Source organism: Podarcis erhardii (assembly GCF_964252035.2).
Source record: "Podarcis erhardii genome assembly, chromosome: 2".
NCBI classification, from domain to species: Eukaryota; Metazoa; Chordata; class Lepidosauria; order Squamata; family Lacertidae; genus Podarcis; species Podarcis erhardii.
In genome coordinates, this window is record NC_138498.1 from 120062742 (window position 1) to 120084760 (window position 22019).

At 45.2% G+C, this 22019-nt stretch overlaps 2 protein-coding genes across 8 annotated transcripts in view; both read left to right on the forward strand.

The window, feature by feature from the left end:
• The first annotated feature begins 2041 nt into the window (after window positions 1-2041).
• Window positions 2042-22019, forward strand: part of LOC309337013 (uncharacterized protein) — a 131827-nt gene continuing 111849 nt past the window's right edge. The window contains exons 1-2 of the mRNA XM_081853633.1: window positions 2042-2086; window positions 3213-3250. The gene's annotated coding sequence lies outside the window, so the exon portion shown is untranslated. The remainder of the gene's footprint in view (window positions 2087-3212; window positions 3251-22019) is intronic.
• LOC309337046 (uncharacterized protein) lies at window positions 2074-17819 on the forward strand. 7 transcript variants are annotated; one of them, XM_081853702.1, is made up of 2 exons: window positions 2074-2181; window positions 14751-17819. In XM_081853702.1, the coding sequence occupies exon 2, from the start codon at window positions 14765-14767 to the stop codon at window positions 15875-15877; it is 1113 nt and encodes a 370-aa protein (XP_081709828.1). In that variant the 5' UTR covers window positions 2074-2181; window positions 14751-14764; the 3' UTR covers window positions 15878-17819. The 7 variants fall into 7 exon arrangements, with proteins under 7 accessions (XP_081709828.1, XP_081709831.1, XP_081709827.1 ...); XM_081853705.1 differs by lacking the exons at window positions 2074-2181; window positions 14751-17819 and adding exons at window positions 3240-3304; window positions 4679-7558; XM_081853701.1 differs by lacking the exon at window positions 2074-2181 and adding an exon at window positions 3260-3387.

Sequence of the window (22019 nt, forward strand, 5' to 3'; positions counted from 1 at the left end):
GCTGAGCTACTTGCAGAAACCTCTGTGTCATCTGATATGTCCACCCACTATCTCACAGAATGCATGGAAGGAAGCAGACAGGGAGGCTGGGGCCGGATCCTGCTCCAGCCCAGAGCAGCTTAGAGCAGGACCTGAGGTTCCCCCACCTCTGGCTCAGCCCCTTTGTGGTCCACGCTCCCTTGGCCAGCCTTTGCCTTGAAGCAGAACCTGGAAAGAATAGGAAAAGAGGCTGCAGGAGACAATCCCCAAACTGCCCCACTTGGGAGCTATGAAGACCCTCCTGGATGTAGACACCCTCAGCTCAGTTGCTAGTGCCAGAGATTCAGGCATTCCCACTACCAGGAGGCCAAGGGACCCGGAGAGGTTTGCAGCCAACTCCACCGCTTTTGCAGGGAGTGGCTGGAGCCAGAGCGACACACCGAGGCTCAGATCCTGGACCTGGTGGTCCTGGAGCAATTCCTGGCCGTCCTCCCCCGGAGATGGAGAACTGGGTGAAGGATCACGGAGCGGAGACCAGTTCCCAGGCAGTGGCCCTGGCCGAAGGTCTCTTCCTGAGCCGGGCAGAGGAGAAGCAGCAGCAGGTGAGACAGTTTCATCCTGGTAACTCCCAGATATCCGCGGTGGCTGGTGAATTCTGAGTGTGGTGTCTCTTAAAAGGCGAAAGTGGCTCTTGGGTGCAGAAGGTTCTCAGCTCGATCTCCAGGAGGGGCTGGGAAATCGTCCTTGCCTGAAACCTGGAGCGGGGGTGTTTGTGTGGAATTGCATTTGCACATGTGGCAACACATGGTAAACTTAAAGCCTCTACTATTAGAAAATTCTTCCATTTGTGATGCATATCTACAAGCAGTGCAATGTCCGCATTTGAAAAAACCTCCTGGAGCTGTGGTCAAGGTCTGGTGTGTAGACGTGTGTTGTAAGTCAGTATGTACTAGCATATCTCTAAGTGATCTGATGCGTCATTTATCAAAGCAGGAAAAGACCTCACAGCCTGGAATATTCAATCTCACTGGGCAAAAGACATATACCACTTGAATCATGGGGAAAGATTTTAAAATTCACAGCATGCAGTTCATGAAAATAAAATTCTATGAAGATGATGTACCGATGCTATTTCACTCCAGTAAGCTTGCTAAAATGTATAAAGATACCTCTAATTTATGCTGGAAATGTAAGGATATGGAAAGTCATTTTTTTCTATTTTCATATGTCGTGGACATGTAAAAAAGTAAAGAGCTTCTGGGAAATTATAAAAAAGGAACTTAAAAAAATGTTTAAAATTACGTTTGTTAAAAAATCAGAGGCCTTTCTTATTAGGTGTAATAGAAGAATTGATAAGGAAGCAAAAGAGAATGTTTATTTATGCGACTACAGGGGCCAGATGCTACTATCCCAGATGTGGAAAGAAGGAAAGGTCCCAACGAAAGAAGAATGGATAACTAAGATGACTGACTCTGCCGAAATGGCTAAACGTTCCGTGAAGATCAGGCACCAAGGTGAGAAAAAATTCAATCTAGAATGGGAAAACTCAATAGACACGTTTAAATAACACTGTAAAAGAGGCAAAACATTAGCAGGTTTGATGTAACATTTATGAACTAAGAATAGAATGGGGGGGGGGAGAAGTTGAAATTAATTGGGAGAAATATAATTATATGCAAGGAGAATAACGGGGGGGGTGGAAACCGGGGTGGGGAGTCATCTATTGCAAATTTGTATTGGATATGTATTCTGTATACCAAAAGTAAAAATGTTGTTATTTTGAAATTCGAAAATAAAATATATATATTTTATAATAAATAGTTTAAGAAACGTTTTGGGGCTCCCGCGCAGCTGATCCAGCGGGGCTTTCCGGAGGCGAGACCAGCGCCTCTCCTCGCTCTTTGCCCGGAGAAGCCCAGAGGCTCCTGCCGCTCGGCTCCGAAACGGTTAAGAGCAGCGACGACAGAGCTGAGATTCCTAGAGGGGAAGAAAAAAAAGGCTGCCGGGAGAATTGCAGCTTCCGCTTCCTGTCCCGCTTGGAGGGGGGGGGGAGAGAGAGAGATACCTGTCATGGCGGCGGCTGTCCTTCCTCGCGGAGGCGCTGGAGGTGCGTCATATTATTATGTATTATAACGCGGGTGCTGCTGGAGGGAGTTTTGGGGAGGGAGTTTTAAAAAACCCTATTAGGTAAATCGTTTCAATGTAAGTTTTTTTCTGCGTCTCCTTTCTCTAGTAATTCATATAATATTTTCAGTTCCCATTATTAACGCATTTCTGTACATTATTCTGCTAAAATAATGCATTTATAGGTCTTTCCCCCTTTGAATAGGGGTAGGAAATATTTTCCCAATGGAAGGGAAGATCTTTCTTCTCCTCCTCCTCCCTGCAGGCCAACTTGGGCAGGTGGGGGACCTTCCTTCGCCTCTCCATAGGGCTTGGGCTCAAGGCAAAACCTTGTGCATTAATAATAATAATATTTATTTACTTATACTCCGCCCTCCCTGGCCAGGACCTAGCTCAGGGTGGCTAACACGAAATATAAATTACTATAAAATGTAGCAGGAAAAAAATTACAAAAAAATAGTTGCTTAAAATACTGTGCATTAAACACTGGTAAGGGCTCATTATCAAGCCTACCTAGTGGCAGTGAAGGCAGTAAATAAACCATATTTTTCTGCCTCCATTCCATCCTCATTATGTCGTCTGGCAGAGCTTTTCTGGGTTGTACGGGGCCTTCTACACCTTGGGCCAAAGGGGTTGGTAGAACCAGCAGGAGCTAGCTGTGACTTCTTTGCAAAGCATTTTGAAGATAAAATGGCTTGCATCCACCAAAACCTTGACTCTCCTGTTACAGCAAATGAATCTCAAGGGATGTCCAGTCTAGTCCTGTTGTGTTGAATGAGTTTTTTCAGTTGGTAAGGCTGGAGGATATGGACAAGGTGCTTGAATCAGGCATGGAATCTTTTTGTAGCGTCTCTCTGAACTAGAGGTGGGTGGCCCTGCTTTGCGGTGGTGCCAGTCCTACTAGGATGGTCGTTCCCAGAGGGTGTTACTTGGGGAATTCATTTCAGCCCCATGGAAGCTTCAATGTGGGGTTCCGCAGAGCCCAATCCTATCCCCCATGCTGTTTAACATCTAGATAAAACTGCTGGGTGGGGTGATCCAGAGGTTTGGAGTACGTTGCCAGCAGTATGCTGATGACACTCAGCTCTATTTCTCCTTTCTATCTGCAGGTGGGGCAGTGGAAGTGCTGGACCAGTGTCTTGCCTGGGTAATGGACTGGATGAGAGCCAAGAAACTGAAGCTCAATCCAGATAAGACTGAGGTGCTATTAGTGGGTGGTTCCCTAGAACAGATGCCTGGAAGCTTGCCTGCTCTTGATGGGGTTACACGTCCTTGAAGGAGCAGGTTTGAGGCTCAGATGGCCAAGAGTGCCTTCCATCAGCTTTGACTGGTAGCCCAGCTACACCCCTTTCTGGACAGGGATAGCCTATCTACCATTGTCTATGCTCTGGCAACTGCAAGGTTAAATACAGATATGTGTTATACATAGGGCTGCCTCTGAAGACAGTGTGAAAACTTCAGCTAGTGCAGAATTCAGTGGCCAGGTTGCTCACCAGAGCAAGGCGGTTTGAGCATATTACCCCCATCCTGGTCTGACTGCAATGGCTACCAATTAGTTTCCAGGCCCAATTCAAAGTTCTGGTTTTGACCTATAAAGCCTTTAATGTCTCAGGACCATAATACTTGAAGGACCGCTTCTTTACGTATGAACCTACATTCTGATCTCAAGTGGTCCGGAGGGTGGCAACACGAGAACAGGGCCTTCTCTGCAGGGGCTCCCTGTCTGTGGAATGCTCTCCGCAGGGAAGTTCACCTGGCACCTTCCTTATACACCTTTGTTGTTTTTTACTCGTCTTAGTCGTGTCCGACTCTCCGTTACCCCATGAATCAGAGCATGCCTTGGAAACTCACTTTCCTCTCAAAGCTTCTCCTGTTTTATGTCCATGGAGGTTTCATGGCATAATACTGGAGTGGGTTACCAGTTTCTTCTCCAGGTGGATCACATTTAGTCTAAACTCTTGGCTGACCTGTCTGTCTTGGGTGGCCCTGCACGGCATAGGTCATAGCTTCTCTGAGTTATTCAAGCCCCTTCGCCACGACAAGGCAGTGATCCATGAAGGGGTTTACACCTTTAGGTGCCATGCAAACATGTTCCTTTTTAACCAGGCTTTTGCTAGATATCTTTGACATCCTGTAGTCTTTTTCAAATGTGGCTCTTTTGGGGGGGATTTATTGGGTTGGTATTTTTATATATGTTGTGATCTTTTCTGAGAACCATGCTCAGACCTCTGGTTATAGGGCGGTATATAAGCTCAATAAATAATAATACTAACAAATACTTTCATTATTTAAAAGCATTATAAAACATCAAGTATTAAAAACTTCGTTATACAAGGTTGCCTTCAGATGTCTTCTAAAACTTGTATAGTTGTTTATTTGACATCTGACGGGTGGGCATTCAACAGGGTGGGCACCACTACCAAGATCGCCCTCTGCCTCGTTCTCTGTAACTTCCCTTCTCACAGTGAGGGAACTGCCACAAGGCCCTGCGACCTAGATCTCTGTGTCCTGACTGAATGATTGGGGTGAAGACGCTCCTTTAGCATTTCATCAGTTTGCTTTTTTATTCCATCAGGAGATGTTGAAGGGAAGCTGGCAGAAGGGGAACAATCAGAAATGTCACCAAAAGGATCCAAAGAGCAAAGGAAGCTGAGGGTTCAAGATGGAGGCAGCAGGCAAGAGGGGAGACGAAAGCAGAAGTCGGCGGGTGACTCTTGTATGTCTCAGGGTGGTGAAAATCAAATTGACAAAAAGGAGAAAAAGCATCAATGTACATTGTGCGGACAGAGATTTTGTAATCGCTCAACTCTTACTTCACATCAACGAACTCATACAGGGGAGAAACCGTATACATGTTCAGAATGTGGAAAGAGATTCAGTCGGAGTGGTACCCTTATATTGCACCAACGAACTCATACAGGAGACAAACCTTATACATGTTCAGTGTGTGAAAAGAGCTTCACTCAAAGTAGTGGCCTTACTTTGCATCAAAGATCTCATACAGGGGAGAAACCGTATACATGCTCAGAGTGTGGAAAGAGCTTCACTCAAAGTAGTGACCTTACCTTGCATCAAATATCTCATACAGGGGAGAAACCGTATACGTGTTCTGAGTGTGGAAAGAGCTTCAGTCACAGCACTGCACTTACTAGACATCAACAAACTCATCGAGGCAGCAAACCTTATAAATGCTGGGAATGTGGCAACAGCTTCAGTCGCATTGACTCCCTCTCCTTGCATCAAAAAATTCATATAGGGGAGAAACGATATACATGTTTGGAGTGTGGAAAGAGCTTCATTCAGAATGGCACCCTTACCTTGCATCAAAGAGTGCACACAGGAGAGAAACCGTATAAATGTTTGGAGTGTGGGAAGAGCTTCAGTCGTGGTAGCTCCCTTAGATTGCATCAACGAACTCATACGGGAGAGAAACCGTATACATGTTCGGAGTGTGGAAAAAGCTTCATTTGCAGTAGCTCCCTTATGTTGCATCAAAGAACTCATACAGGGGACAAACCATATAAATGCTCCGAGTGTGGAAATAGCTTCAGGCGCCGGAGTCACCTAACTAGACACCAAAGAAGTCATATAGGGAGGAAATCTTAAAAATGTTTGGCACATGGAAAGAACTTCAGTGACAGGGGCTCATTTCCTAAACAGTAAAGAACACGTACAAGGGAAGTATCTTAGAAAGGGTTGGAGTGTCTTTAATCATATCAAATAACTCCTACAGAGAGTAAACCATGAATCGTTTTCTGGTCGTCCCCCTCCCCCATATTTCTGTCATTCACTAAAATGCTTGTACTTCCAATGACAAAAGCACAAGCCCTTCCTGGGAATTCCTGGGCATAGAGCTACTGAACCCCAGACCCCAAAAAGAAATCAACCTTGACCAGCACACAATGCTAAAAAATTCTGTTTTAAATGCAATTTTTCCCGATATATTTGCACAGAAGATCACTCAGAAATGTTAAGAATGCCTGTGTTTGGAAAACAATTGCCCTAGATACTCTAGTCCAGGCTTTCCTGCACTTGGGTCTCTAGCTGTTTCTGGACTACAATTCCCATCAACCCTTACTGCTGCTAGCTGGGGGTGATGGGAGTTGTTGTCCAGAAAGAACCAGAGACGCAAGTGTGGGAATCCTTCTTTAGTGAAAGGTGAGGATACGGACGTGAACTTTGCTGATTCAATTGTAGACGGCATCTTCTATAGCTCCGATAAGAGAGGAGTTCAGGGAGCAAACGGCCTCTTCCTCTGATGACGTCTCTCCCCCTGCCTTGCTGAGCTTGTGTATTTCTGCTTCCTTGCAGCCATGGGATCTGCTGCTGTTCAGGCTCATGCCACTGTCTGTGTTGCCTTGTCAGAAGCTGCCCACTGGTGTCCCCCAGCCCTACGCCCCCCTACGTGTGTCATTGACTATAAGGCTTGCACAAGCCATTGTTCGCCACTGGCAGAGAGCCTGCCCAGACCCCAATGGGTCTGTTTCCTGCTCTGCCACTTCTTGTGCCAAAGGTTGCCCATTCTCCACCAGAGAAGAAGGTAAGCAAATCCTTAAGGCCGGGTTTGCTGCTGACGTCCACGGGAACGCCAGGATCTAAGCCAGGAAACCTTGGTTCATTGTGGGGATCTGTTTCTCTGTGCACATGTGACTCGCTAGGAAATTAATTTTGGAAATTACGTTGTACCAACAGGGCAGTCAAAAAATTGAAGAATATTTGCAACCAACTCACTGCCTATTGATACGAGGCAGTAGCTTTCACTGTGTTTTAATCCAGGTTTTATTGTTTATTTCATTATTTTTAACAAGAAAATAGTCATTTTAGGGTTTTTTTTACTGATAATGTCATTGTTTTATTTTTCCTGAACCATGGATTTAAAAAATCCCAAACATATATGTATAGTAAAGCTGCATGCAAATTTTAGGGAACAAAATAATGAACGCCTACAAAAGATGAAATAGCCAAAACAAGTGTGCAGTTCCTAAGAATCCATTTACGCTTCAGTGCAGGTTTTCTCAGGAGTCAGTCCCACCGTTCTCAACAGGTGCTTAATCTCAGGGATGAGCTGTATGTCAGCCTGTCTAATACTTCTCAGGGAATTAAGAGACAATGCTCAAGATTTCTTCTTGTGGGCCACTGAACTGAGACAAAAGGTCCATTTGCCCCACCCCACCCCCATTCAGCTGCTACCGCCCACCAGAGGGTAAATGGAAGGTCCCTGTATTGTCTTTCTCCCCAGAGGAATGATTTCAATTGCGAAAACGACACTGGAGGAACCCAAGAAGCTGCCTTGTACCAGCTGATGAAGGTGAATACATCGAAACAGGGCCCTGTCCTGGTTTCCGATCCATAATTGACTTCTGACTTCTGTTTAATGATTGAAACTAAGACCTCCACGTCGAATCTGACTATAGATGAACATGTACTTATCTCTACTCATAAACTCTTATCTCTATTTCTGTAACGAATTTTTGTGTTATACCTGTCCTTATGAGTTTGAGTTTGTAATCTCTATTTGAGTTTACAATCCTTGTCAGAATACTGTACATACTTTTGAATGGATTAGTTTTTGTCACAATTGACTATTGATTTGCTAATAGGGACGACTCCCACTACTGAAACTAACATTGGCCTGAGTTCTTGGTGTGCTTTTCTCTTGGTATATTTAATAACAAGAACTCCAACTTATTTAACGTTAATCTCAGGGAAAAGCAGATAAATTCAGTTTTGGGATTCCCCAGGCAGAAGAGATTTTGGTCCTCTGAGGGTTAAATGCAGTGAGAGAGGGAATTATGCTTTTCCTTCCTCTCTGCTTGCCTGAACTCTGCAGGCTTTCACCAAAGGTCTTGGGTGTTACAGATCCTTTCCTCACTATTAGTGCCACCTGCCTCAGGTACAGTTCCATCACAATGTGATTGCTTACAGGAATCTGTGTTTGACAGTGAATGGTCTCCCCTTCCTTGGAGGTTTTCAAGCAGAGGTTGGATGGCCATATGTCAGGAATTCTTTAGCTGAGATTCCTGTATTGCAGGGGGTTGGACTAGAGGACCTTTGGGGTCCCTTCCAACTCTTATCATTCTGGCTCCCAGACTCTTAACACACTGGCTGCCAGACTTTCTGGCTCCCACCTTGTTGGTTCCATAAAATCGTCCCAATGCCTTATTATTATTATTATTATTATTATTATTATTATTTATATACCGTCCTATACCTTGGGGTCTCAGAATAAAATCAAGATCCAAACCACAAAATACAAAATAAAAACCAAAACAACCCGCACAAATCTGTTGGGGGGGGGTTGGGCCAGATGACCATTAGGTCCCATTCCAACTTTTCCCCATTCTTAGATTCGATACAACAACCCTGTGAGGTAGGTTACGCTGGGAGGCAGTGACTTGCCCCATGGCCACCCGGTGGGGAATTCGATCCCTGGTCTCCCAAGGCCATAGTCGAGCACTGTAACCACTACACCACACTGCTTCTCACCACTGCCCAAGATGTGCCATCCTTGTGAAAATAGAGATCAGAGTTCCCCAAAGGGAGAGATTTTCTTCCACCTCAGCTGCCTTAGTCTTCCAAGGGTTAAAGATCAAGTGTAGGATTCCTAGAGAGGCAGGAAACTGGAGGAGCCGCTTGGTCCTCCAGGGCAAGCGCCCCTCCTCCCTCCTGCCTTGTACGTGGTTCTTTTGCAGAAGAGAGGCTGCAGAGGTTGGATGCATGGAAGGAAGGAAGCAGGGAGGCTAGGGCCGGATCCTGCTGCAACCCAGAGCAGCTTGGAGCAGGACCTGAGGTTCCCCCGCCTCTGCCCCAGCCCCTTTGTGGTCCACGCTCCCTTGGCCAGCCTTTGGGGACAATCCTTCAGCCATATTGGAGGCTGCTGTCCAAATCCCCAAAGTGCCCCATTTGAGAGATCCTGGGAATAGCTATGAAGACCCTCCTGGATGGGGACGCCCTCAGCTCACATGCTCAGTGCCAGAGATTCAGGCATTCCCGCTACCAGGAGGCCAAGGGACCCCAGAGGTTTGCAGCCGACTCCACCGCCTTTGCAGGGAGTAGCTGGAGCCAGAGCGACACACCGAGGCTCAGGTCCTGGATCAGGTGGTCCTGGAGCAATTCCTGGCTGTCCTCCCCCCCCCCCCCCCGGAGATGGAGAACTGGGTGAAGGATCAGGGAGCGGAGACTAGTTCCCAGGTGGTGGCCCTGGCCGAAGGTTTCCTCCTGAGCCGGGCAGAGGAGAAGCAGCAGCAGGTGAGACAGTTTCATCCTGGTAACTCCCAGAGATCCGTGGTGGCTGGTGAATTCTGAGTGTGGTGTCGCTTAAAAGGTGAAAGTAGCTCTTGGGTGCAGAAGGTTCTGGGTTCGATTCCCGACATCTTCTGGCGGGGCTAGGAAATCATCCCTTCCTGAAACCTGGAGAGATGCTTCCAGTCTGTGCAGACAGCATGAGCTAGATGGTCCAATGGTCTGGTTCTGGACTTGGCACCTTCCTTGGTTCCTATTTAAACAGCTCTTCATTCCGAAGCAAGAGGGCTAGAAACTTGCTTTGCCTTTCACCTGTGCCCTCGATATTATTTGAGCGCAATTTCAGCACCCCTTCACATTTTTCTGTTTTTTCCTGTCTATGCATTATTTCCCTACACTGTGCCCACCTCCTCCAGGAATGTTCTCTCTCTCTCTCCCTGCTGAGTTGATTCCCCCTCCCCCTATATTAGAGCGAAAGGGATCCATAGGTCATAGAATAAACATATCCCCCATATTGGTCTCTACAGCCAGAGAAGGCCCTGCAACTCTCCCAACATCTTGACCTCACCCCCAAAGGCACACTCCTCCATGGTCTCCCGAGACAGGCGGATGCCAACATCGTCATGGATTCCTGCATTGCAGCGGGTTGGACTAGATGACCCACAGGGCCCTTCCACTCTATGATTCTATTCACAATATTTTCTTCACCCACAGTCCTCAGAGGCAGCAATGCTTCTGAATACCAGTTGCAGGAGAGGAGAGGGCTCTTCTGCTCGGATCCTGCCCTCTGGTTGGCCACTGTGAGAACAGGATGCTGCCCTAGAAGGACCACTGACTTGATCAAGCAGTCCTTCTTAATGTTTATAATAATATAAAAATAGTATGCAAATACAGTCAAACCCTGGCTGCTGAACACCTCCATTTTGGATTCCTTACGCCATGAGCATCACAATTATTTTTTTTTTTTTAAATATTTATTAAGGTTTTTTTAGATATAAAATACACACATAGAACAATCTTACTTCTATCACAACAAATTCTTCGCTTCTTTGGACTCCCTCACGTCCCCCTCTCCCATTTACGTCGTTAAAAATTTTTTTTCCAAACAAATTATCAGCTTGTTTACAATCTCATGTCCACACATTCAAATATAATCTAGCACTTTTTCCAATAAATTTTTATATTTTCTTTAATCTCACTTAGCATTAAATTTAAATCTAGTTTAGTGGTGGCCAATTTTTTATAATCACAATTATAAACAAATAAAGGCTTGAGGTATCTCGCTTTGCATGTCATGATTCTATCTCATGTCTTAGTTTCACCTTTTAAGTTGAATTACTGAAATAAGCGAACTTTTCCATGATATTCTAATCTTTCGAGTTTCACCTGTAATGAAACATTGGGCAAAAGATACAGGTTATAATATACCGGTTGAATCATGGGAAAAACTGTGCAAAGAGATTTTAAAATTCACAGCATGTAGTTCATTAAAAGAAAATTATATGAAGATGATATACCGATGGTATTTCACTCCAGTAAAGCTTGCTAAAATGTGTAAAGATACCTCTAATTTATACTGGAAATGTAAGGATAAGGAAGGTAATTTTTTCCCCTATGTGGTGGACGTGTAAAAAAGTAAAGGGCTTCTGGGAAATGTTATACAATGAACTTTTAAAAATTCTTAAAATTACGTATGTTAAAAAAAACCACAGGCTTTTTTACTATGTGTAATAGGAGAAAAAATGCCAAGGAAGCAAAAGAGATTTATAAACTATTTTAGAGAACACTGTAAAAAGTCAAAACATTCGCAGGTTTGATGTAACATTTATGAACTAAGAATAGAATTAGGAGGGAGAAAATAGGTTGAAATTAATTGAGGAAATATATAGTAATTGTAATATATTGTAATACAAGGAGAATAAAAGCGGGGAATGGAAAGGGGGGGAGACAATTATTGCAAATTTGGATATGTATGTACCAAAAGGAAAAACGTTGTTAATTTGAAAATTGAAAATAATTATAATAAGAAATAGTTTAGAAAACGTTTTGGGGCTCCCGTGCAGCTGATCCAGCGGGGCTTTCCGGAGGCGAGACCAGCGCCTCTCTTCGCTCTTTGCCCGGAGAAGCCCAGAGGCTCCTGCCGCTCGGCTCCGAAACGGTTAAGAGCAGCGGCGACAGAGCTGAGATTCCTAGAGCGGAGGGGGAAAAGGCTGCCGGGAGAATAGGAGCTTCCGCTTCCTGTCTCGCTTTGGTGCGCAGTTGCTGGTCATGGCGGCGGCCGTAATTTCTCGCGGAGGCGCTGGAGGTGCGTCTTATTATTCTGTATTATCAGGGGAGGGAGAGTGGGGAGGGATTAAAAAAAACCCCATTAGGCAAACCGTTTCAGTGTAAGTTTTTTTCTGTCTGCTTTTTCTAGTCGTCAATTTACCCAGATTTCCACATGTTGTCATTTTTAAATAGTGTTAATTTTAAATAATTGTATTTTAAATTATTTCAACCTCTTGAAAGTTGGTCAGCATTTTGGTGTAGATTTCTCCTAATGGACACGCTTTTGCAAAGGGTATTTCCCATAATATTTAAATTGTGCATAATTAATTCATTCTGTATATAATTCAGCTAAAATGATTCATTTATAGGTCTTCCCCCCTTTGTATGGGAGTAGGACATCTTTTCCCAATGGAAGGGCAGATCTTTCTCCTCCCTGCAGGCCAACTCTGGCAGGTGGGGGACCTTCCTTGGGCTCCCCATAGGGCTTGGGGTCAAGGCAAACCCTTAAGCATTGGAAAACCTTCTGCTGGGGCTCCCCCTGGAATTTGTAATAATTTTTATCCGGCCTGATTTTACTATTATTAAATTTATATACCTCCCAATACCCACAGGCCTCAGGGCCGTTCACAGGATAAAATTACAATATAAGAACTCAAAGTACATTATCGAAACATAAACAAAAACAAGCCAATACCCCCCCCCCCAACACACACATTTTATATCTGTTTGTTTCAATTAAGTAAGCAGTTTCTGCAAGAGCAGTCCGGGGGAAGAAGAGGTTTTTTTTAAAAAAGGAGAAGCAAGCAATTTCAAGTCCACTTTAAAAGTGTGGCTGAGGCCTTATACAGACAGGCTAATAATGATAATAGTACTGGCAATACAACTACTAATAATATGAATACCCCAGAGGGTCCTCTCCCACTTTGTGGAGCCCAATTGGCCCCCAGGTACACTCCAAACTGGGAGACTGAACGCAAGTGGATGAAAGACCCGAATTAATGCAACCAAACACTGGTAAGGGCTCATTATCAAGCCTACCTAGTGGCAGTGAAGTCTGCAAAGAAGGCATAGTTTTCTGCCTCCATTGCATCCTCATTATGTCGTCTGGCAGAACTTTTCCGGGTTGTACGGGGCCTTTTACAGGCTGGCCCAAGGGAGGAGTAGAACCAGCAGTAGCTGGCTGTGGCTTGTTTGCAACACATTTTTGGCGATCAAATTGCTTGTATCCACCAAGACCTTGACTCTGCTGTTACAGCAGATGAGTCTCATGGGGTGTCCAGAGCACATTCTAGTCCTCTTGTGTTGGATGAGTTTTTTCAGTTGGTAAGGCTCAAGGATATGGACACGGTTCTTGGATCAGTCAGAGTGATTCTAGACCCTTTCGCCTCTTGGCTGATAAAATCCAGCAGGGAGGGAACAGCAGGCTGGGCCAGGGAGATGATCAGTGCCTCTTTACAAGAGGGGGTGGTCCCTCCATGTTTGAAGGAGGCAGAGGTAAAACCACTCCTTAAGAAGCATTCCCTGAATTCCTGAATCCTAACTAAATACCGGCCAGTTGCTAATTAACATTTCCTGGTCAAGGTTCTGGAGCGAGTAGTCACAGACCAGATCCAGGTGCTTTCGGAAAAAACTGATTTTCTGGATCCATTTCAGTCAGAGTTTAGACCTGGTTTTGGCACAGAAACTGCTTTGGTGGCCCTGTATGGAACCTTCAATGTGGGGTTCCACAGGACTCAATCCAATCCCCCATGTTGTTTAACATCTATATAAAACTGCTGGGAGGGGTTATCCAGAGGTTTGGAGTACGTTGCCAGCAGTATGCTGATGACACTCAGCTCTATTTCTCCTTTCCATCTGAAGATGAGGCAGTGCAAGTGCTGGACCAGTGTCTTGCCTGGGTAATGGACTGGATGAGAGCCAACAAATTGAAGCTCAATCCAGATAAGAGTGAGGTGCTGTTAGTGGGTGGTTCCCTAGAACAGATGCCTGGAAGCTTGCCTGCTCTTGATAGGGTTACACGTCCTCTGAAAGAACAGGTTTGTAGCTTGGGGGTTCTCCTGGATCCTTTGCTGTCGCTCGAGGCTCAGATGGCCTGGAGTGCCTTCCATCAGCTTTGTCTGGTGGCCCAGGTACGCCCCTGGGCCCAGGGATAGTCTAACTACCGTTGTCTATGCTCTGGTAACTTCATGGTTAGATTTAGATACGCATTATACGTGGCCCAGTTACACCCCTATCTGGACCGGGATAGCCAATCTACTGTTGTCCATGTTCCGGTAACTTCAAGGTTAGATATAGATATGCGTTATACGTAGGTCTGCCTCTGAAGACAGTCTGGAAACTTCAGCTAGTGCAGAATTCAGCGGCCAGGTTGCTCACCAGAGCAAGGTGGTTTGAGCATATTGCCCCCATCCTGGTCTGACTGCACTGGCTACCAAATAGTTTCCGGGCCCGATTCAAAGTGCTGGTTTTGACCTATAAAGCCTTTAATGGCCCAGGACCACAATACTTCAAGGGCTGCTTTTTTCTGTATGAACCTACCTGGACCCTCAGGCTCTCATTTGTGGGCCTCCTCCTCAAGTGGTCTGGAGGGTAGCAACACAATAACAGGGCCTTTTCTGCACTGACTCCCCGTCTGTGGAAAGCTCTCCCTAGGAAAGTTCACCTAGCACCTTCATTATACACCTTTAGGCGCCATGCAAAAATGTTTTTATTCTGTGATCTTTTCTGTGAATCATGCTAACACCTCTGGGTATAGGGCAGTATATAAACTCAATAAATAATAATACTAACATTCATACTTTAATTATTTGTACCCCACGGATCTGACTTAGCTGGCTTCAAACAAATATAAAAGCATAATAAAATATTAAACATTAAATACTTCCCTGTACAAGGCTGCCTTCAGATGTCTTCTAAAACTTGTATAGTTATTTATTTGTTTGACATCTGAAGGATAGTGTTCCACAGGGTGGGCACCACTGCCAAGAAGGCCCTCCGCCTTGTTTCCTGTAACTTCCCTTCTCACAGTGAGGGAACTGCCACAAGGCCCTGGGACCTGGATCTCTGTGTCCTGACTGAATGATTGGGCTGAAGACGCTCTTTTAGCATTTCATCAGTTTTCCTTTTTATTCCATCAGGAGATGTTGAAGGGATGCTGGCAGAAGGGGAACAATCAGAAGTGTCATCAAAAGGATCCAAAGAGGAGGAGGAGCAAAGGAATCTGAGGGTTCAAGATGGAGGCAGCAGGCGAGAGGGGAGACGAAAGCAGAAGCCGGAGGGTGACTCTTGTACATCTCAGCGTGGTGAAAACCAAATTCCCAGAGAGGAGAAAAAGCATGAATGCACAGTGTGTGGAAAGAGATTGGGTAGTCGGTCAGCTCTAACCTCACATCAACAAAGAGTACACGCAGGAAAGAAACCATATAAATGTTTGGAGTGTGGAAAGAGCTTCAGTCAGAGTAGTTCCCTTATCTCCCATCAACGAATTCATACAGGAGAGAAACCATATACATGTTCCGAGTGTGGAAAGAGCTTCACTCAAAGTAGTGGCCTTACCTTCCATCTAAGATCTCATACAGGGGAGAAACCGTATACATGCTCAGAGTGTGGAAAGAGCTTCACTCAAAGTAGTGACCTTACCTTGCATCAACACATTCATACAGGGGAGAAACCATATACATGTTCTGAGTGTGGCAAGAGCTTTAGTCACAGCAGTGCGCTTACTGGACACCAACAAACTCATCGAGGCAGCAAACCTTATAAATGTTCGGAATGTGGCAACAGCTTCAGTCGCATCTACTCCCTTTCCTTGCATCAAAAAATTCATATAGGGGAGAAACGATATACATGTTTGGAGTGTGGAAAGAGCTTCAGTCAGAATGGCACCCTTACCTTGCATCAAAGAGTGCACACAGGAGAGAAACCATATAAATGTTTGGAGTGTGGGAAGAGTTTCAGTCGTGGTAGCTCCCTTACGTTGCATCAAAGAACTCATACAGGAGAGAAACCGTATACATGTTCAGAGTGTGGAAAAAGCTTCATTTGCAGTAGGTCCCTTATGTTGCATCAAAGAACTCATACAGGGGACAGACCATATAAATGTTCCGAGTGTGGAAAGAGCTTCAGGAACAGGAGTCACCTTACTAGACACCAAAGAAGTCATACAGGAGAGAAACCATATACATGTTCAGAGTGTGGAAAGAGCTTCAGTCAGAGTAGCGGCCTTAATAGACACCAAAGAAATCATACAGGAAGGAAATCTTAGAAATGTTTGGCGTATGGAAAGAACTTCAGTGACAGGGGCTCCCTTCCTAAACAGTAAAAACTCATACAAGGGAAATATCTTAGAAAGGGCTGGAGTGTGGGAAGATCTTTATTGATATCAAATAACTCCTACAGAAAGTAAAACAATGATTGTGTTCTATTCCCCCCATGTTTGTCATTCACTAAAATGCTTGCACTTCCCATGACAAGGCAGAAGCCATTCTTGGGAATTCCTGGGCAGAGAGCTGCTGTACCCTAGACTGCAAAAAGAAATCAACCTTATCCAGCACGCAATGCTAAAAAATCAGATTCTGTTTTAATGCCGTTTTTTAGATATATTTTTACAGAAGAGCATCCAGAATTGTTAAAAATGCCTGTGGTAGGAAAACAATTGCCCTAGATACCCTAGTTCAAGCTTGCCCAAACCTGGGCCTCTAGCTGGTTTTTGGACTACAATTCCCATCATCCCTTACTGCTGCTATCTGGGGGTGATGGGAGTTGTAGTCCAGAAAGAACCGGAGACCCAAGTGTGGGAATCCTCCTCTAGTGAAAGCTGAGGATACGGACGTGAACTGCGCTGATTCAATTGTAGATGGCATCTTTCATAGCTCCGATAAGAGAGGAGTTCAGGGGGGAAACAGCCTCTTCCTCTGATGATGTTTCTCTCCCTGCCTTGCTGAACATGTGTGTTTCTGCTTCCTTGCAGCCATGGGATCTGCTGCTGTTCAGGCTCATGCCACTCTGTTGCCTTGTCAGAAGCTGCCCACTTGGTGTCCCCCAGCCCTACGCCCCCCTATGTGTGCCATTGACTATAAGGCTTGCACAAGCCATTGTTTGCCACTGGCAGAGAGCCTGCCCAGACCCCAATGGGTCTGTTTCCTGTTCTGCCACTTCTTGTGCCAAAGGTTGCCCATTCTCCACCAGAGAAGAAGGCAAGCAAATCCTTAAGTCTGGGTTTGCTCTTGAAGGCCACAGGAAAGCCACGCTGCCACCGCACAATTTCTGTTCTCATCCTGAAGCAAAGTTCTTAGCCTCAGGTACTATTTCTGGGTCTGTAACCTGAAGCATCTGTAACCCAAGGTACTACTGTATAACCCTTCCCCCAATGTCAGTTGCTTCCTGTGTGTCTCTCTGTTCTCCCCCTCTTCTATCATGTCCCTCACAACAGCAGTCGATTGCGTTTCTTCCTTGATTTCATGCTCCTTTTCTCTTTGGGGGCCTTACCAAATAATTGTGTCTCTTCCCAGCAAATGTTGGGAGAGAGAACGAAGGAGAGTCACATGGAGGTGCCTTGGAACTAACCAGTTGCAACGAGAGGGGAGGCCAAATCACATGTACGGAAGGAAATGAGATGAGGAAGAATAAATCCCCTGCCTCTGAAGACGGTGACATTTTGGAAATCCAAGAAAACATGGATGGAGGAAAGGAGAGGACTCTGTGCTTAGTGTATGGGGAAATCTTTGGTTCAAAATCGAGCCTCGCTGCTCATCGGAGAATCCACACAGGGGAGAAATCCTTTAAATGTTCAGACAGTAGTAGGAGCTTCAGTGACAGATCAACGCTCGAAAGGCACCTGAGAATCCACACAGGGGAGAAACTGTTTAAATGTCTGGATTGCTTCAGTCGGAGCACCAGCCTCACTTCCCATCGCAGGATCCACACCGGGGAGAATCCGTATAAATGCCTGGAGTGTGGGAAGAGCTTCAGCGCTTATGAATACCTTACTCTTCATTAGAGAATCCACACGGGAGAGAAGCCCTATCAATGCCCTGAGTGCAAGAAGAGGTTTAGTAGGAGACACAACCTTTCATCGCATCAAAAGATTAACATGGGTGGGAAGCTGTACAAATGCCCAGAAAGAGCTTTAGCGACAGCACGAACCACCGTTCACACCGGAGAATTCACCCTAACCCAACCTCAATTCACATAAGAGAATCCACACGTGTGGAAACAGCTCCAGTAATAGCTAGTACCTCAGTTCCCACCCAAAAATCCACACAGAGAAGCCGTTTAAATGCATAGAGTGCAGAAAGAGGAGCTGTTTTAGTACTAGCCTTATTTCACATCAAACTGTCTACACGGGAGAAACCCTTTAAATGCCTCGAGTGTGGAAAGAGCTTTAGTGCTAGTAAGTACCTTGCGTCTCATCAACGGAGTCACAGAGGAGAGAACCCATAGAAATGGAGACTGCAAGGAGAGTTGAAGCCAACGCTAGTCAGCCAGTGGACCTAACTAACGTAGATTCATTACTTGCAATGGGTCTACTCTGAGGCCAAGCCTTATGAGGAACGGTCGAAGGAGCTGGGTATGTTTAGCCTAGAAAAGAGGAGATTGAGAGGAGATACAATAGCCATCTTCAAAGATCTGAAGGGCTGTGTGGCGTTTGCCCTCCTCTGTGTGTGACATCATACAGGGTTCATAGGAAAAGGGTTAACTAATTGTAAAATGACTAACCAATAGGAACCCAGGGGGCAGAGTTAACTGTGTATAAGGTTTAAGCACAGAGGGTTTTTTAGGGGTTAGAGTTAGAGTTCTTGAGAAGACAGTCTGGACTTAGAAGAGACAGAGAAGATAAGTCTGGGTTGGGCTAGTCTGGTGTGAGAGAATGAGGGAATTCGTTAAGAGGAGTCAGTCAAACAGTTGAGATAATCAGTCAGAAGGTATTAGGAAGGTATAGGCCAGTAAGGAAACTAAAGTTAAGATACTGACAGGAATATTATCTGAGAAACCATAAACTTGTTAATGTTTGTAAAATAAACTTTCTTTTTTGTTGTTGTTGTTGTTCACTTTTTAACAACTGTCTGGACTCAGTGTTTTACCAGAGAGTAACTGGTTGGTGGCAGCGGGGAAGCGAGCACAGTGGTGGCACAGGGATCAATAGACAGTTAAACGTCCGGGGACCCTGTGTGATCGCCACAGGCTGTTACATAGAATAGGGAGCAAGCTTGTTTTGTCCTGCTCTGGAGGGTAGGACTTGAACCCACGGCTTCAACCTCCAATAAAGGAGATTCTGACTAAACATCATGAATAACTTTCTGACTGTTGGACAGTGGAAAAGTTGTTGGGATACTGCCAGGGAGACAAAGGCCATCACTGCCTCCACGCCGACTCCGGACTCCGGACGTCCATTGATCTCCCATAGACGTGCAGTATCAGCAATTAGCGACATGAAGCCTCAGAAATAGATTGCCACATTCTTAGGCTGGTGCACACTCTATCAGCAGAATTCACACAGCGAAAGTTGCACTCAGGAGAGCATTATTTAGAAAGTTTATTCAGCGTTGGTCAGAACAAAGAAAAACATGACCGCCTGCTAGCGTATTCAGGCACAGAGAGAGAAAACGAAAGCAATAGCAAACATAAACATCCTGTGAACTGGAAATACGCAGACTCTGTGACTCACATAGCCTGCTCCCTTTTAAGGTGGAACGGAAATATCCTAACAAAAGTCTCCCTCAGGAGGTTGTGGACTCTGCTTCCTTGGAGGTTTTTAAGCAGAGGTTGGGTGGCCATCTGTGATGGATGCTCTAGTTGAGATCCCTGCATTGCAGGGGGTTGGACTAGATGACCCTCGGGGTCCCTTCCAACTCTACGATTCACACCATTCATTTGACGCATTATGGTGCCACGTTAAACAATTATGGCTTCCCTCACAGAATTGTGGGAGCTGGCATGTTAAAACACTCGTGAGAATTGTAGCTCTGTGAGGGGAACGGGGTCTCCTAAGAACTCTCAGCACCCTTAATAAATGGCACCTCCCAGAATTCTTTGGGGGAAGCCTTGCCTGTATAAAGCCGCGTCACAGCAAATCGGAGATATGGTGTGAATGTAGCCTTGGTTGGATACAAACCAGAGAGCTTCTATCAAAGTCGGGAGCTTTCTTCACATCAGAGAACTCACATGGGTGATGCCCAATTTTGTTAGTGTACAACGAACTTCATAACTACTCATGAACAAACGAAGAGCTTCATTCCAAAAGGGACTTAATTTTGACCCCCCCCCAAAATCCAGTTTTGGCCTGTTGATGTTGCCGTGAGTCCCACCAATAGGGGGTGGGGGTGTGTGGAATCTTGTATAAATTTTGGGCCTAAGTTACTGTGTTAGCAAGCCTTGAAAATCGTGTTTGCACTCAGAAAGGACCTAGTCAGAAATAAATTTATGGTCGCAATTGACTTAAGTCCCTTTTGGAATTAAGCTCTTCAAATTCAGGTGTGGGATAAACTTTCTAAATGCTATTCTTGTGGAAAGATCTTTCATCAGAGCTCTGATCCTTTCTCCTGCAGAGTGAAAAAAAGCTATGTCAACTTTTTGTAATTTTCTAGAGAGAGTTCTTAAAATCTCTGGCATTTTGGAGATGTTTTATTGCTCCTGTCTGTGTGTAAAGTCGTGCTTTTTGCTGTTTTGTGGTTATTCTTGTTTGGAAAGCCATCCTGGAAAGTTTAAAAATGTCCAGAACAAAATAAAACCTTTTTTCTCACTTGATTTTTTTTAAGGATACCCACTGACTTTTCCTTTAATTTAGAAATTAATAATAATAAATGTTATTTATATCCCTCCCTCCCCAGCCGAAGCCGGGCTCAGGGCAGCTAACAACAATAAAATAGTACAACATTCTAAAATCATTTCATTATAAAATTAATTGAAATCAAATTGATGGCAACTGTTAGGCTAAAGTTCTGTGAAGATTGCCAAAGGAGTGAGTTAGGCTGTGCCCTGACCAAAGGCCTTGTGGAACAGCTCTGTCTTGCAGGCCCTGTGAAAAGATGTCAGGTCCCGCAGGGCCCTAGTCTCTTGTGACACAGCGTTCCACCAGATCGGAGCCACAGCCGAAAAAGCCCTGGCTCTGGTTGAGGCCAGCCTAACTTCTCTGTGGCCTGGGACCTTCAAGATGTTTTTATTTGAAGACCGTAAGTTCCTCTGTGGGGCATACCAGGAGAGGCGGTCCTGTAGGTACGAGGGTCCTAGGCCGTATAGGGCTTTAAAGGTTAAAACCAGCACCTTAAACCTGATCCTGTATTCCGCTGGGAGCCAGTGCAGCTGTTAGAGCATCGGGTGAATGTGATCTCGCAGCGAATATCCCGTAAGGTGTCTCGCTGCAGCATTCTGCACCCGCTGGAGTTTCTGGGTCAGTCTCAAGGGCAGCTCCACGTAGAGCGAGTTACAATAATCCAGTCTGGAGGTGACCGTCGCATGGATCACAGTGGCTAGGTCAGGGCGAGAGAGGTAAGGAGCCAACTGCTTAGCTTGGCGGAGATGGAAAAATGCCGCCTTTGTTATAGCTGCAATCTTGCGCCTCCATGGAAAGGAAGGTGTCGAATATTACACCCAAACTCTTTCCTTTCAGATTCCTTTCAGTAGCACCTTAGAGACCAACCAAGTTTATTATTGGTATGAGTTTTGTGTGCATGCACACTCCTTCAGATACACTCAAACAGAAGTCACCGGTCCCGTAGGTACAAGGGTCCTAGGCCGTATAGGGCTTTAAAGGTTAAAACCAGACCTTAAACCTGATCCTGTATTCCACTGGGAACCAGTGCAGCTGGTATAGCACCGGGTGAATGTGATCTCGCAGTGAGGACCCCGTAAGGAGTCTCGCTGCGTCATTCTGCACCCGCTGGAGTTTCTAGGTCAGTCTCAAGGGCAGCCCCACGTAGAGCAAGTTACAAGAGTTATTAAGAAACTTCTTAATCATAATTTTTAAAAAGCTTAAGGGCTGAATGCAATGTTAGTTCTGCTCTTTGAATCTATTTTTACAAATTTGTAATATGCACTTTCATTAAAAAATATAATGTGGAGTACACTATGTAAGGATAAACCCAGCAAAATATACGTAAATCATAATTAGAAACATCAATAAATATTGAATGCCAATTGGTTAAGCTTAGGTCCATTAATTGTAGTGGGTTCATTCTGAGTGTATCTTGGTTGGATACAGCCTTGAGGTAAAGCAAAATGGTGGTCTGCTTCCTCATCTCAGGAGTTGGGTGCTATCGCTCATTCCACAGACAGTTGAGGAAGCCAATGGAATTGAAACAGACACGAAAGCTCATACCAAGAATTGGAGGAGAGGTGGAAAGAAGAGCTAATTTGTCTGTGGCGGGAGGTGCAATCTGGATGCTTCTGCCAGGGGTGCAATATCACCT